Raw genomic sequence first — 15,401 nt, forward strand, 5'->3', positions numbered from 1 at the left:
TGCTGTTTAACACTTTGTCACTTTGTATGATCTGCAATATGTGGTATCAGGCCTTATAATTAATCCTGAAACGAACGTGTGCTATGTCTAGTGTGACCAGATGTTGTCACTCTTCTCCGTGAAATGCAAAAGTATCCAGATGAAATGGTCTATACTAAATTAGTCAATGCAACATACAATTATTTACTATAATTTAAAGCAATTGCCTCCATACTAAAATAATTTTTAGGCCTATGTGCAGCTGACAATAGACAGGTAGCCTCAGTCGGCAGCAATACTTCCAATTTAGGCAACTTCCAGGTTTTCTGAATCCAATCATACAATCACGAGTATTGGGGCTTATTTTACGGATACGGATCTGATTCTGACTATTCTGACCAGTTTCGCACGTCAACATTAGTAAAGTAAGAAGTAAGTAAAGTAATTCTATTCCAATTACCACTAAGCATTATGTATATGTTTTATCCTAGGAACCTCATCCTGGCGTTTGCGGGCACGCTGCGCTACGGTCTGATCCCCAACCTGCTGGGCCAGGGCAGCGGTGCCCGCTACAACTGCCGCGATGCTGTGTGGTGGTGGCTGCAGTGTATCCAGGACTACTGCACCCTGGTACCCAACGGCACCCACATCCTCAAGTGCCCCGTCTCCAGGATGTACCCCACCAACGTCTCGGAGCCCCAGCCCGCCGGAGCATGGGTAGGACTCAGGAACCCAACAGTCACAAACAGTAGCTATACTAAACCCACCTCACCTAAAAAGTGAGGACTTGCAATACAGAAACAAGTGTACACATACCCGGTGTAACCCTGTACTGATTAGTTTGTCTGCTCAAGTAATCTTCATGCTAAAACTTTGCTCCACTCTAAGGCAGTAAGGCAAAGATTAAGATGTGGCCCAAGACATCCAACACCAAATGAGGAAATTGCAGTTGGTTAACTGGTGACATGTTGATTTCGTATTCGTTATATGAAAAGTTTTGTTCCAAAATGAGATATCTGCCATTTGAAAAAAATTGACATTAACTCCAACAAAATGATTTACAGCACAAAACTAAAACAAATCATGGTACTTTTTGAAGGGTGGTAACAACACTTATGGAATGGATCTTCTATATTTTAGGGGTATTGAATGATGAACTTGAGGTAATGATTTAAAAAAAAAAATGAATATACAGTTTTGTATTTGAACTCTTCATCTGTGGCTTGCCTCCAGGATCAGCCCCTGTACGATGTGATCCAGGAAGCCATGCAGCGGCACATGCAGGGCATCGAGTTCAGAGAGAGGAACGCTGGACCGCAGATAGACCGCAACATGACCGATGAAGGTATGTACATGCACACATAAACATACACACACACACACTCACACACACACACACACTGGTGACACCTCCCACCCACCCTGCCCTTAGGATGGAAGAGATCTACATCTTTCACTAAATTGGAGAGGTAATGGAGAATAACTAATCTCAGAATCTCCAGACTTGAAGAATTCCTAACACACAAATTGCAGAAGACTCTACAAACATGTAGAGTCTTCACACTGGAGATGCTGTTGACTGTAGGGTGTTGTGGACAGCAGTGTATCTCTCTCCCTCCAGGATTCAATGTGGAGGCCAAAGTCGACCAGGACACCGGCTTTGTCTACGGAGGAAACCGCTTCAACTGTGGAACCTGGATGGACAAGATGGGCGAGAGTGAAAAGGCTCACAACAAGGGAGTCCCTGCCACGCCCAGGTACAGCATCTTCAGTCTCATCCATCCATCATCATTTGGTCATACAACTGTGACACCCATCTGATTACTAGCTACATAAAAATAGATATAAATACCATCTGATTACAGTGATTGTCACATTTTCGTTGGCAAAAATCTCAAATGTTAGAAATGTTACAAATGTAAAAGTTATTTTGGTCATTGTTATTTGAAGTTTTGGTATCTAGCATTCATCAGATGTTCATCACGTGAACTATTGAAGAATGTTGAAGAATGTTTTCCATTATTATTTTCGTCAACAAAATGAACATTGAACAGATCTCATCTGGGAAGGTGATATTTTTAGGATTAGGGTTTGTCAAGTTTGTCAGGGAATATATTGTATGTGTGTGCTTGTGTGTGTCTTTGCACGTGAACTCAATGTTGTTTTGTCTGTTTCTCTGTGTGTGTGTGCGTGTGTGTGTGTGTGTGTGTGCGTGTGATCCAGGGATGGCTCTGCAGTGGAGATAGTGGGCCTGTGTAAGTCTACTGTTCGCTGGCTGGTGAACCTCCATAAGAAGGGCCAGTTTCCCTATGCTACAGTCACCATACGTAGAGAAGGTACAGTCAACCATATACATAATCACTGTAGCAGTTTCTCTTACAGTATGGAGAAAGAAATACAGGAGAAAAAAATAGAGATAGACAATTTGTGCAAACAAATTAACACGTGCCCATAATTTAATAACATGTTTGTAAAAATTTGTGGCCAGTTTTGCTAATTCAGCAAGTTTCAAACTGATTTCACACACTTGCCATAATCAGATGAATTTACTTAATTGCAGTGGTTTATTTAGTGATTTATTGAATGTAAAAATCCAGCTATGTTATCAGCCTAAATCACAAAGTGGGGCTGCAACAGAGACTAATTGAGATGGTGATTACTGGTGGGAAATCTTCTCCACACAGGAAGTGACGAATTGAAATTTAAAGGACAATTCCATTATTATTATTATTATTATTATTATTCTGTCTTCAGTCCAATTACTCAAGCATACATTGGTAACTTGGTTGGTTATAGTCATTTTTTTCCATATCATCTTGGATGTTCTTATTCATCCTAAATGTTTGACCTCAGGCCGAAATCTCGCTGTGCCATATGCCGAGTGGGACAGAAAGATCCAGGAGAGCTTTGAGAAGAAGTTCTACGTTTCCCATGATCCCGCGGACCCAGAGGAGAAACACCCAGACTTGATCCACAAGAGAGGCATCTACAAGGACAGCTATGGGGCCTCCAGTCCCTGGTGTGACTACCAGCTCCGGCCTAACTTCACTATCGCCATGGTGGTGGTAGGTAGCTACACCTGCTGTGCCTGTGTGTGTGTGTGTGTGTGTGTGTGTGTGTGTGTGTTAGTTTTTGTTAAAAGCATACTGAGCAGGATTTCCCCCCTTGAAATAACATAAACTCATCCAAAAGTGATCCTATTCAGTCATTGCATATAGCTCATTGGTAGTGTGTGACAGTGTGTGTGTCTGCAGAGAGCCTGCTGCCTTCTGCCTGGATTTTCTTATTTCTGAATGTTCAGGATGTTTCTGGGCGTCGACCTTTTGGCAGCAGGTGTGTCCGCTTGCAACCAATAGGACTGCTGAATCGTTTTATGTCACGCTGGCTATGGTAGCAGTCCTGAACTCACAGAGTAACTGGAGTTCTGGGCAGAGCTAGTGTTTGTCTGAGCTGGCTGCTAGTTGTTAGCGTAGCTTCGCTGTAATAGAAAAGCTGATATCTAGCTAGCTAGCTAAGCTAACCAACACTTACCTGTCCAACAGAAAACAGGCCAACTCGGCGTCGCTTTTCATCCTCTCCTTCAATACTCTCCAACGGGTGAAAGCCAACAGATTCACTCTCGTTTTGCAACAAGCCTTGTCTGCCTAGTGCGTTTAGCCTCGCTCTACTTGTGTTATGTTCTGTTCTGGTGACTGCGTTCAGGAGCTAGGAAGGAGGGGTCCATTTTGAAAGTTGTGTTTACAAGCCACAACCGGCAAAATCCTACTCAGTATGCCTTTAAGGTTCAGTCAACAAAACTTTGGCAAATTTTACTGTTACATTTCTGTCTTGATACATCCAGATTAGCTGCAGATGGCCCACTAAAAGTTTCCAAACAGTTTTCAGAAAGTTTTTGTGTACAAAGAAAACATACTGTGTGATATCTCTCTATGGCAAAAGCACAATAAAATACAGCTGATGTGAAAGAACTGCTTTATCAAATTTAATGTCCATTAGTAATACATTTTAGTCATTTTAATCTGAAAATGACTTTGTATTTTTGCCAACCAAAATGACTCAAATTGTCATTGTTATTTGAAGTTCATAGTGCCTACTTTTCATCAACTGTTAGTCAAGTGAAATATGTCTGTTCAAGAAGAATTATAAGTCAATAAGAAAATTATCCAGACCTCATCAGGGAAGGTGATATTTTAGGGCTAAGTTAATTTGTGATCATCATGTTTCCATCATGAACAGTACATAACCATATCCAGTGTGTGTGTGTGTGTGTGTGTGTGTCATGCAGGCTCCTGAGCTGTTTACTGTAGAGAAAGCCTGGGAGGCTCTAGATGTGGCTGAGAAGAAACTGCTGGGGCCCCTGGGAATGAAGACCCTCGACCCTGAGTTAGTAACCTGCTTTAGTGTAGAAGGTTTTCAGGTGACATAACACACCCTCTGGCAGCCATGTTGGAGGGCCACAGCTGTTGGGAACAGTGGCTGAGAACAGCTGGTTGTGTTTCTCAACTTATATCAACATATTTCTGTGCTGTTTTTGACTGGAAACTGATAATTTCATCACTGATACATCTGATTGATTTTGTATTTAGATATCATCTGGTTATCTAACTAACCATCACTGTTCTGTTTCTGATTTGCACAATAGCTAACATTACATAGCTAGGCTAGTAATTGTATTCAAGTCACACTGTAATGAAAAATGACTTTTTTACCATTTTAGCTCATTCTATCATACAATATACTATTTGACAATTTATGCCCAAAAAAATGTTTTTTTTTTTCATTTTCTTGAATTTTTATATCAAAATCTCATTACTTTTACTTCCTGGAAAACAGAAAATGATTAGTAGTGACTAGGAGGCGTACATAAAAATTCCATTCAATAAAACCATCACAGCATCCTGTGTCAACAGGAAATACGTCACATTAAGGAAGCAAGAATCTCTCAAAATGCGGTTTCATTGTGACTGTAAACAACCTTATCAGACTAATTATTTTTACTTAAAATACTACTGAATGGATCCACACTTGCATCCTTTTTCTAGCCTGGTTGGTATACACTCACCGGCCACTTTATTAATCATGTGGCAGCAACTCGATATATAAAGCATGCACACATGGTGAAGTGGTTTAGTTTTTTGTTCAATCAAACATTAGAATGGGTGAGATAAGTGACTTTGACTGTGGTATGATTGTTGGTGCCAGACGTTCCAGCATCTCAGAAACAGCTGCCCTCCAGAGATTTTCATGCACTACAGTCTCTAGAGTTTACAGAGAATGGTGCGATAAACAAAAAACATCCAGTGAGCGAAAGCAGCTTGTTAATGAGAGTGGTGAGGGGAGAATGGGCAGACTTGTTCTAAAGCTAACAGAAAGACCACAAATGCTCAAATAACAGCTCTTTACAACAGTGGTGAGCAGAAGTACATCTCTAACACACAAGTTGTTGACCCTTATGATAAATGGGCTATAGCAACAGATAGTTGTACCTAATAAAGTGGCCGGCAAGTGTATATTTAGACATTATTTTTGCACATTAATGTTAAGGTATTCTTCAAAGGACCTCCAAGATGGCATTAGCCATAGTTGCTAGATCCCTGACATAACTGAAAAGTCTCTATTCAAAGTTGACCTCTTCTGTTAGAACACAACAGTTCTGTTCTGTATGTTTTATCCCACCAAAATCACTTTTTAAGAACACAAACATTGCAAGGACCTTGCTGTTTGATGTTGCACTTGACAATATGAGTTGAGAAGTGTGGTGATTGTTGGCCATTGTTGTCGGACAGGTGATATTCTCCTTCTACCTTGTTCTTCTCCAGCGACAGTGTGTACTGTGGAGTCTACACCAATAATCTGGATAATGAGAACTTCAACTTGGCTAAGGGCTTCAACTATCATCAAGGCCCAGTAAGTCATTTTTGCCCCTTTCAGACTTCTTCTGTTTCCACTGAACTTCTTAATAGGTATCAGTAGTAGTTCTGCCAGCCATTTAAAATGTTCTCTCTATATTCCTCTTTGCAGGAATGGCTGTGGCCTGTAGGCTACTTCCTGCGTGCCAAACTCTACTTTGCCAAGAAAATGGGTAAGGAGACATACGACAAGACGGTTTACCTGGTGAAAAACATCCTGTCTCGCCACTACATCCACTTGGAGAGGTAAGCAGCCCCGCTGACAGTTTTACGATGCTGTTAATGCAGTTGTGTTCGTAAAAAGTCATGATTCCGATCTGCTAACCTGTGTGCACAAGCATTTGGGGTCACCTGGCAGGACACTTTCAGCACGTTTGACCCAATTAATATGTATTTTGAGGAGTGGCAATTCAGAAAATTATTAAAAAGGATCACTCCCATCGATTCGCTAAACCAAAACGTGCAGAATTGCACATAGTTGGGCAGGGAAAGCACATTCTAACTTCTCAGCCTGAGAAAGCCATGGCTGCTGGGTCATTTGTTCAAAGGCACAACAGGCAGACAGGATGACAAACAAGAGAGAGGCTGTTCCATTTGAGTCTTGAAACTATGGAAGTCAGAATTCTGACTTTTTTTTTTCTTCACGATTCTGAGTTGATATCTCAGAATTCTGAAAAAAAAATTCTCTCGCAAAAAAAAAGTTGGAATTCTAAAATATAAAGTCAAAATTCTGAGAAAAAAACTCACAATTGAGTTGTTTTTTATTTTATTGAGTGGCGGGAATGGGCTTCCATATGAAACTCTTTCAAATGTCAGAGGATGAGATTTAAAGATAGTCTGCTAAATCAAATTATATTAGTACTGCTTGAACAGTAAAGCACCTCAGCCTTGGGTTGGCATCATGAAGATGAAACTTTAATGATCCCTGTGGGGAAATTGGGTCGTTGCATGTTTGTGTTCCATGTTTTTATCCATTGTCCAATGTCTCCCTGTAGGTCGTCTTGGAAGGGTCTACCTGAGTTGACCAATGAGAACGGTCAGTACTGCCCCTTCAGCTGTGAGAGCCAAGCCTGGTCCATCGCTACCATCCTGGAGGTCCTGTACGACCTCTGACCCCAACACCCCCACCCCCACCACCACCACCACCAACTACCCCGTACACACACACATACACTAGATCTTCCGTCCACAAGCAATGAAAAGCACACCATAGGACAGAGTGGTCAGCCAGTGTGTGTTCAGCCATGGCAGTCCCAGCAAACATTTTGACGTTAAATAGATGTTGATAGGACGGCCTTCAAAACAGTTTCTAAATCTGTTTGAATATGAATTTTTAGTATGCCGTATTATCAATTTGGGAAAATATTGGACTCGTTTGGGTTTACATTGAACCTGCACACCATGTAGACCTAATGGGTTGGACTTGGCCCCGTCCTGCATGTTGCTGTCCCTCAAATGCTTGCTGGGATGTGTCCTGTCAAAGTGTCCTCCAGCAAGACACCGAACCTCTACATGATCAAAGTCTGGATTAGAGCACCAGATTAATGCCTGAAATATAAATGTTAAAAGAACATTGTGCCAAGCTCGTCTAGACATTTGTCCAGAGCGTTGTATATCTGCGAGTCTGTTGGTTCTCAACCATGTGTCATCAAGACCCTATGGTATGTACCACCAAACACTACAGCAGCTGAGTTCAGTGATTGACACACTTTCAACCAGAGAGGAGGAATTAATCAGTGAAATCAGCTGCTGTAGTGTTTGGTTGGAATGAAAACCTGCAGACTTCTGGACCTCCATGGCACATGGCTGAGAACCGCTGCCCTAGGCCACTACAATGCCCCATTGATGGATCTTTGAGGATGATCGCATAAATATAAGGCAAACAAGGAAAGGCAGTTTCCTTGAAGCAGGGCGTTCCTGAAAAAGAGCAGGCATCCTTAGCTAACCTTTGCTGGATAAAACCACCCTCCGCAGATCAGTCATTCAGGTGGGAACAGCTGTCTTAACTCATTGCTGGAGCAGTGTAAGGGAACTTCACGTCAACATTTTCATGTTTATTTCACTTAATAAATCTAAAATGTATGTAACAAAACATCAGAAATGCCAGACCTGAAGACTGCTTGTTTGATTACCTTGCACAGCAAACAAATGACACAAGCAACAAACTATGGTGTCATTTTTTCTTGGACTCCCTGCCATGCACACTCATTCACACTCACACTGGAAGTTTGTCATTTGTTAACATAAAACGTCTATAAGCTATGTTGGTTGTGAATTTTTGTTCCATTGTGACATACACCTATTTGAATTTTTGAAAGTTTGAAGGACTTCATTACCTGCAAATTCTGTCAGTAAACATTACATTTACATCACCAGCTATTTCCAGCACAGCCAAGAGAATTTGATGGCATAATGTTTATTCAGCTATCTAAAACATCAATGGTAAAGGTTTTGGTGTCAGTCCCTCAGAATCAAAGTGCGAGGGCTTCTTTCTAGAGCTGCCATTTTGCACCAAGAGACGTTCAACAATCATACAGGGAGAAATCCATCATACAAGAGGAGAGAGACCAATTTCTCCACCCACAGTAGCCTCAATAGACCAGAATGCAATGCAGCCACAAGACATGTTGTTTGAGTAAGGGCCGAAAGTCACTCCGAGAAACATAGGAAATAGACTTGTCTACTTCTACTTCAGGCAGGTTTAGGGAAAGTGAGTACACCAAAAAAGTAACTTGACCAAACATAACATGTCATCACTCTTCATGAGTTGCTCAAACAGAGGGAGCACACTGGAAGCAAGGTGACATTTTTGGGTGTGTCCCATGTTAGGAGGTTGTTAGGATGAAGAAGCACCGCTCTGGTTACGCAACATCTGTTTTTGTACCGTCAGTATCTTCCATCATGGATCGCACAGACAAAACTCTGATTGTTCCAGTCCAGGCATGAATATCAGAGAAATCAGTACTGCTGGAATGAGGATTTATTTCAAAGCTCTTGGAAATTCTGCCATGTCATGGTGTATTCATCATTTCTGGTACCCCCCTCCCCACACACACACACACACATACGTACACCAGCTCTTCCTGGAAACACTGTGTTTTGTTGTGTCGGATGTGATTCAGCTTGGTTTGTGTCATGGTTTGTGCAGACAAAGGGGGCTCTGTCACGCTTGGCTCAACTTTATCCTAATGCTTGGAAATGTCTTGTGCGTGTGTGTGTGAGAGAGAGAGAGAGAGAGGAGAGAGAAAGAGAGACTCACTTGCCTTCTTCCATACTGCTTTATTCAGTCATATTCTTATTAGTGATGATAATAAAAATGAACTTTATTTGTATTGCAGCTTTCCAAAAATAGAGTTTACAAAGCGCTTTACACAGCATGAAAAGACATTATCCTAATGCTTGGAAATGGCTTAGCTTGAGTGTGTGTATGTGTGTGTGTGTGTGTGTGTGTGTGAGAGAGAGAGAGAGAGAGAGAGAGAGAGAGAGAGAGAGAGAGAGAGAGAGAGAATAAAGGGTAGGCTACTTGTTCATATTCTTATTAAAGCTGGTAATATAATAAACTTTATTTGTAACCTTGGATGATAGACGAGGTAAGATTATGATTATTATACAGTGAAATAGTTGTAAGCCAGATGAAAAGAACAGGTGCGTTGTACCTGTAGTCCCTCCCACATCACATGTATCCCCACACCGTCTCCACCCGAGCTCCGCTCAACTGAATGGGAATATTCTCTGGTTTCTCTCTTTTTCCCCCCCCACCACTTTCATTTCTTGAATAGGAGGGGTAAAATAAACTAAATCATTTCATTGCAATGGACCGTGTTGTGTTGCTGTTGGCGTGCGTCGCTCCCGCGGTTCGGTGCTACAGTTCGGGTCAGGTTACGGGAAGCTGCGACGACATGCTACCCCGCCACTCCGGGAACAGCCCGCAGACGAACCCAGCGCCCTTCACCGTCACCGCCGACCGGAGCAGCTACAGAGACGGAGAGGAGATCACAGGTAAGAGACAGATTTATCATCCAGCTAGCAGTTATGATGGATGTGGTAGTTATCATACAGGTGATAGTTATTATAGAGGTGATAGTTATGCATTATGGAGGTGATGGTTATTATACCGCTGATATTCATTATGGAGCTGACGGTTATCATACAGCTGATAGTTATTATAGAGCTGACATTCATTTTGGAGATGACAGTTATTACACAGCTGTTTTAATTATACAGCTGATAGGCCTACTATTTGCCCCTAAACCCAACAGCGCGGTGCTAAATAGTGAGCAGGGTCAACTATCCTTTACAAAAACGTTCTATGTGATTTCCTATTTCACATTTTCACCTGTTGTGACACATGTTTTTCCACATGTGAAACAAATATTGTCACATGTAATGGAAGGTGACAACATGTGAAAACAATACAATTTTAAAAACAGTCATATGTGATGTTGGAATGGCCTACACCATGAAAAAAGTGTTCACATGTTAAAACCAGCATGTGCCCAAAAAAGCACGTGTGAATTGTATTTTCATGTGGGTTTTTGTAAGGGCATGACCTCCAGCCATGACCATCATAAGGCAAACAACGACCAATAGAAATAAAAATCAATTATTTTTTCTTTTTAATTCACAAGTTTTCACCCCTTAAAGACCCTATTGCCATATAAATTACATCAGTTTGATACTTACTGTGAAAAGTGGATCTACAACAAAGCTACCTTCAAGACAGTTTAGTTCCCAAGTAACACAATCACATGACTGCAAAAAGACCACTGATGAGGATGTTATTAGAAATAAAGTGAATGAATGAATGAAAACTAGAGTCCAACCAAACCAAATAAACCAAATAAATCTGGCTTCATCACAATGTTAACTTTCTGTTGGATGTAATGTCCATTAACGCCTACATAATTACACTCAGTCTGGACCTAAACTCAAACCAAGCTAAACTATGGCTACTTCACAGAAAAAAACGTTCTATTGGATGGAAACCTAAAATAAAGAAATAAAAGGGACATCTTGTAACATCTGACTGGTACTACAATTAAAAGAGTATATAGAGCTATAAATTCTTTTATAGCCAAAAATAGTTGGTAGTTGCAGTAAACTATGCCTCAAAATGACAAAAAATAAATAAATAAATAAATTTGCCAAATGTAGTTAACTGCTAGTTTAATTACATGTGATGAAACTCCTCCCCAATACCGTGTATGCTATGAGTGTATCTCATTAATACTTATGTGAGATGCTCTTTATGTGATTTATGTGAACATCATAATTTTCAGTAGGGCTTTCCCGGCTGTGAGTAGCCTACTGAGCTGAATTGTTTTTCCAGTTCTGCTCCAGGCTCCAAGCTCGACCCCATTCACTGGTTTCCTGTTACAGGCCAGAGAGGTGGGGGGGTCTCCTCTGGGCTCCTTCAGCCTGACCGGAGGGGCCGCGCAGTTACTCACCTGCAACCAAAAACCTGTAAGTTAACTCCCCTACACCGTGCTTTGGTCTGGACAACATGCAGGCCTAAAGCAAACACAGCATGCAGCCCTAAAACAAACATAGATACATTATGTACTGACAGATTTTTGTAAAGTTAAAGGCAATGGGTTAACAGTTGCACAGTTGCAACAGTGCTAAGACATAGTCAGTTGTGTTTTGAAATTTAGAATTGAGATATTGCAATATTTCAGTTTTCTAAATGTTCCTCCATGACTTTTCCTAGCATAACAATGAGGAGAATATTAGAGTATGAGAAAAGACAATATGTATTACAGCATATGATGATGATGACGTGCAAAAATGCGCTTCTGTAGATATAGATAGATACTTAATTTTACCCCAGAGGAAAAATCGCAATATATAAGAAATGTTTTGACAAGGTTTGACACTGTCATCTCACCACCTGTAATTATGTAATTCCATCATTTCACAGCTAAATTATGTCTAACAATGAAAGTCTTGCCAGATCAGGGTCAAATGGGAGTGAGTGGTCTGATGGCAGCCTGCTGACATAGTAAGACTTAGGAGCCCTTCAATACTGTGTGTGTGTGTGTGTGTGTGTGTCCCCAGAACTCAGTGGTATCCCACACATCAGAATCTGCCAAGACCTCCATCCAGGTGACATGGAGAGCAGCAGCATCAGAAGATGCAAAACCCATCCAATTCCAGTAATGTTAAATTTAATTAATCTCTAATCTATTCTATTCTATTCTATTCTATTCTATTCAATAGAACAGGGCTTTCAGGTGGCATAACGCACACTCTGGCGGCCATATTGGAGGTCTTCAGCTCTGTGAACAGCTGATTGTGTTTCTAAACGCACGTTAGCCATCTCAACAGTGCTGTTTTTGACTGGGAACTGTTACATCTGATTGATTTTGTGTTTAATGTCAGCTTGTTAGTTATCTGGTCAGCTAACCATCACTGTGTTGTGATTAGCACACTACCTAATGTATCTAGTAGAAGCCCCCCAGCCCCCCTCCACACACGTCTCCAGCCACTATGATAACATAATTTTCACTAACAAAGACCACGCCACTATGAGATGATTTATTGAGGAAAAGAGGGGTCGAGAATGGAGGGATGAAAGAAGGGTCGAGGGTGGTGGGATGAATCGGGGGTCGAGATGAAGGGGTCGAGATGAAGGGATGAAGGGATGAATCGAGGGGGTCGAATGAGTTGGGGTCGATGGTTAGCTCGAGGAACCAGGGAATTGAGACTCAGGGTGGGGGTACTGTCTCGCTGATGGGGAGTCGTTTTGGCTCCATCATATCCCCCTGTGGTTCCTGTACTGAGAGAGAGAAGAGCAAGGGGTTGGGGGGAAGGGATGAGAACTGAGACATGCGAGAGAGAGAAAAGGTCATGGTTAGGCGCGTTTAAATAGGGTGGAGCAGGAAATTGAATGTGTGCTTGAGGCGTGGTCTTGTTCCCGAACTTTAGTTATAATAATAATAACTTCATTTCACTAACAAAGACCACGCCACTATGAGATGATTTATTGAGGAAAAGAGGGGTCGAGAATGGAGGGATGAAAGAAGGGTCGAGGGTGGTGGGATGAATCGGGGGTCGAGATGAAGGGGTCGAGATGAAGGGATGAAGGGATGAATCGAGGGGGTCGAATGAGTTGGGGTCGATGGTTAGCTCGAGGAACCAGGGAATTGAGACTCAGGGTGGGGGTACTGTCTCGCTGATGGGGAGTCGTTTTGGCTCCATCATATCCCCCAAAGAGAGCTTCATACGCAGAGATGAGCATGAGCTTTTCGAACGTCACTGAGATTGCTGCGAATGTAGCTGTGGTAGGCTTGGGATGACCAACGGCCGAGAATTTTGATAGTATGGTCAGGAATTCCTTGCCTAGAAGCAGTGGAAGCAGCTCCGATACGAAATGAGTGGCCGGAGTATAGTTCGGGGGATATTCCTGATTTTGACAGTACTCGGCGGAGATGTTGGTGGAACCAGAAGCGTGTTGCGATCCCTCCGGACTCTGTGATGAAAAGAGGGTCTCGGGGTGAAGCGTAGCGAGCTAGTCTGGAATTTATGTAGTTGTATAAAGGTTCGAATGGGCTTAAGTATGAATCTAGGCGAAACAGGATGATGGGATGTGACACGCCAAGTTGGTCGGTCTTGCTAAATTTGAGGTTGAAGACGAGGGAGTCGGGAGTGTGGACAGAGAGGTCAGAAAGACTCGCATGGCGAGACGGATCGTAGATGGAGGTGGTGGAGGTGAATTCTGAACATCGCAGAAATCCGAAGAAGGCCAGGAGGAACATGGATTCGAGGGTGGCGTCGATAAAGGGGGATAAGTATCCTGTGCGAAGGGTTTGGATGCAACGTGTGAGGAGGTCTGAAGTGAGGGGTAACCGTTTCGATGGGAGTTGTGGCTCGGCCTTTCGAAGACCTTTAATTAGCATGCTGATGTGGGAATGAGAGACGGAAGGGCATGGGGCACCAGTGAGTAATTTCACGAAGAAGTTGATGCTACTGATGTAGACATGGATGGTTGAAGTTCTGACATGGAGGGTTGAATGGGCGTAGGTGATGAAATTGGTTAAGGTTAAAACATCTAAGGAAGGAAACGGCAGATTGTGGCATGTGTGAAAGGCTTTGAAGCAGTTCCATCCTGTAAGATATGATGACAGTGTTCGGGGAGCAAGGCTATTGAGGATGGCTTCTTGGGATGCTGAGGCCAGGTGTTGGAGCTGCGGGGTTAGTTGAAGATGGTGGCTGAAAACGGTGGAACTGGAGTGGGATGGGAGTCGGAGTCTGGCGCCAAGAGTTTGAATTTCTGGAATGAGAAGCGAGACAGGGAGTCAGCAATGGTGTTCTTGTAAGCGGGAATGTGATTGGCGCGGATGATGAATTGGTGTTGAGCTGAGACCAGAGTAAGCTTGCGCATGAACTGCATGATGTCCAGTGAGTGAGACCGCCCTTTATTAATTATGTCAACGACTGCGGTGTTGTCCGTATGCATCAGAATGGCCTTCTTGGACCACTCGTGCCCCCAAAGGAGTGCTGCTATCATGATGGGGTACAGCTCGTAAAGAGCGGAGGAAGGAGAGAGGGAAGAAAATTCAGGCGGCCATTCGGATGAGAACCACCTCCCTCCGTAATAGCCGCCGAATCCAATAGAGGGAGCTGCATCGGTGTACAGCTGGATGTCCTCGGGCTGGGTAATGTGGTCTTCGTAAAAGAAGGTTATGCCATTCCAGGAGGAGAGGAAGTGTTGCCAAAGCCTTAGTTCCATCTTGCATGCGTTGTCTAGGACGATGTGGGCATGCAGAGAAGGTACGGCAGCGGCTATGGACAGGAGATGAGAGAGGAAAGATCGACCTTGAGGGATTATGCGTATGGCATAATTGAGATGGCCGAGCAGAGCGAGTAGCTGGCGTTTGGTGCATGTGTGAGCGAGGAGGTAGTTTGAAAGAAATAGGGAGATGCGGTGTATTTTCTCGACGGGCAGTGAGGCTTGGAAAGAGACGGAGTCCAGTGTGATGCCGAGGAATTCAAGTGAAGTGCTGGGTCCTTCTGTTTTCTCTGAGGAGAGAGGGACGCCGAGTTTGGAGAAAGCAGATGTCAGAGTCGTGAGACCATATGATGGGGGTGAGGATGGTGGTGTAACGATGAGGAAGTCGTCTAGCAGGTGGACGACATATGGGAGTTTATGGTTGTTGGTGAGGATCCAGCAGAGTGCTTCGGAGAGGGAGTCAAATATTTTGGGGCTGCTTTTGCACCCGAAGGTAAGACGGACGGAGAAATAATAAGCGCCCTTCCAGAGGACGCCGAAAAAACGCCAGTAGTCTGGGTGTATAGGGAGGACTTTGAAGGCACTGGTGATGTCTGCTTTGGCCAACCAAGCGCCTTGGCCTGCAAGACGGATGAGTGAAATGGCGTGATTAACGGTTGCGTACTGCATGGAAAAATCTGGACTGGGGATGAGACTGTTGATGCTGGGAATGGAGGAACCATGGGGGGATGAAAGATCGATGATGAGCCTCTTCTTGCCAGAGTATTTCCTGGTGGCAATGC

General features: G+C 43.1%; 2 protein-coding genes across 5 annotated transcripts in view; both read left to right on the top strand.

Annotated features, from left to right (window-relative positions):
• Positions 1-7,001, top strand: part of LOC139912391 (glycogen debranching enzyme-like) — a 52,067-nt gene extending 45,066 nt beyond the window's left edge. The window contains exons 25-33 of the mRNA XM_071900174.1: positions 471-696; positions 1,213-1,324; positions 1,601-1,736; positions 2,203-2,315; positions 2,833-3,044; positions 4,265-4,362; positions 5,799-5,886; positions 6,001-6,134; positions 6,884-7,001. Coding sequence (XP_071756275.1) covers positions 471-696; positions 1,213-1,324; positions 1,601-1,736; positions 2,203-2,315; positions 2,833-3,044; positions 4,265-4,362; positions 5,799-5,886; positions 6,001-6,134; positions 6,884-7,001 — 1,237 coding nt within the window. The remainder of the gene's footprint in view (positions 1-470; positions 697-1,212; positions 1,325-1,600; positions 1,737-2,202; positions 2,316-2,832; positions 3,045-4,264; positions 4,363-5,798; positions 5,887-6,000; positions 6,135-6,883) is intronic.
• Positions 7,002-9,694: 2,693 nt separating this feature from the next.
• The window catches only part of LOC139912397 (putative ferric-chelate reductase 1), a 31,177-nt gene continuing 25,470 nt past the window's right edge, over positions 9,695-15,401 (top strand). For 3 of the 4 annotated variants that reach the window (XR_013507946.1, XM_078291447.1, XM_078291446.1), the window contains exons 1-3: positions 9,701-9,887; positions 11,218-11,351; positions 11,946-12,043. Coding sequence is in view for 3 of the 4 variants with exons in the window: in XM_078291447.1 (XP_078147573.1) it covers positions 9,701-9,887; positions 11,218-11,351; positions 11,946-12,043 (419 nt within the window). In the remaining variant the exon portion in view is untranslated. Of the gene's footprint in view, positions 9,888-11,217; positions 11,352-11,945; positions 12,044-15,401 lie in introns of all 4 variants that reach the window. The other variant, XM_071900178.2, reaches the window with a different exon arrangement.

The sequence above is a fragment of the Centroberyx gerrardi genome, chromosome 22, assembly GCF_048128805.1.
Source record: "Centroberyx gerrardi isolate f3 chromosome 22, fCenGer3.hap1.cur.20231027, whole genome shotgun sequence".
Lineage (NCBI taxonomy): Eukaryota > Metazoa > Chordata > Actinopteri > Beryciformes > Berycidae > Centroberyx > Centroberyx gerrardi.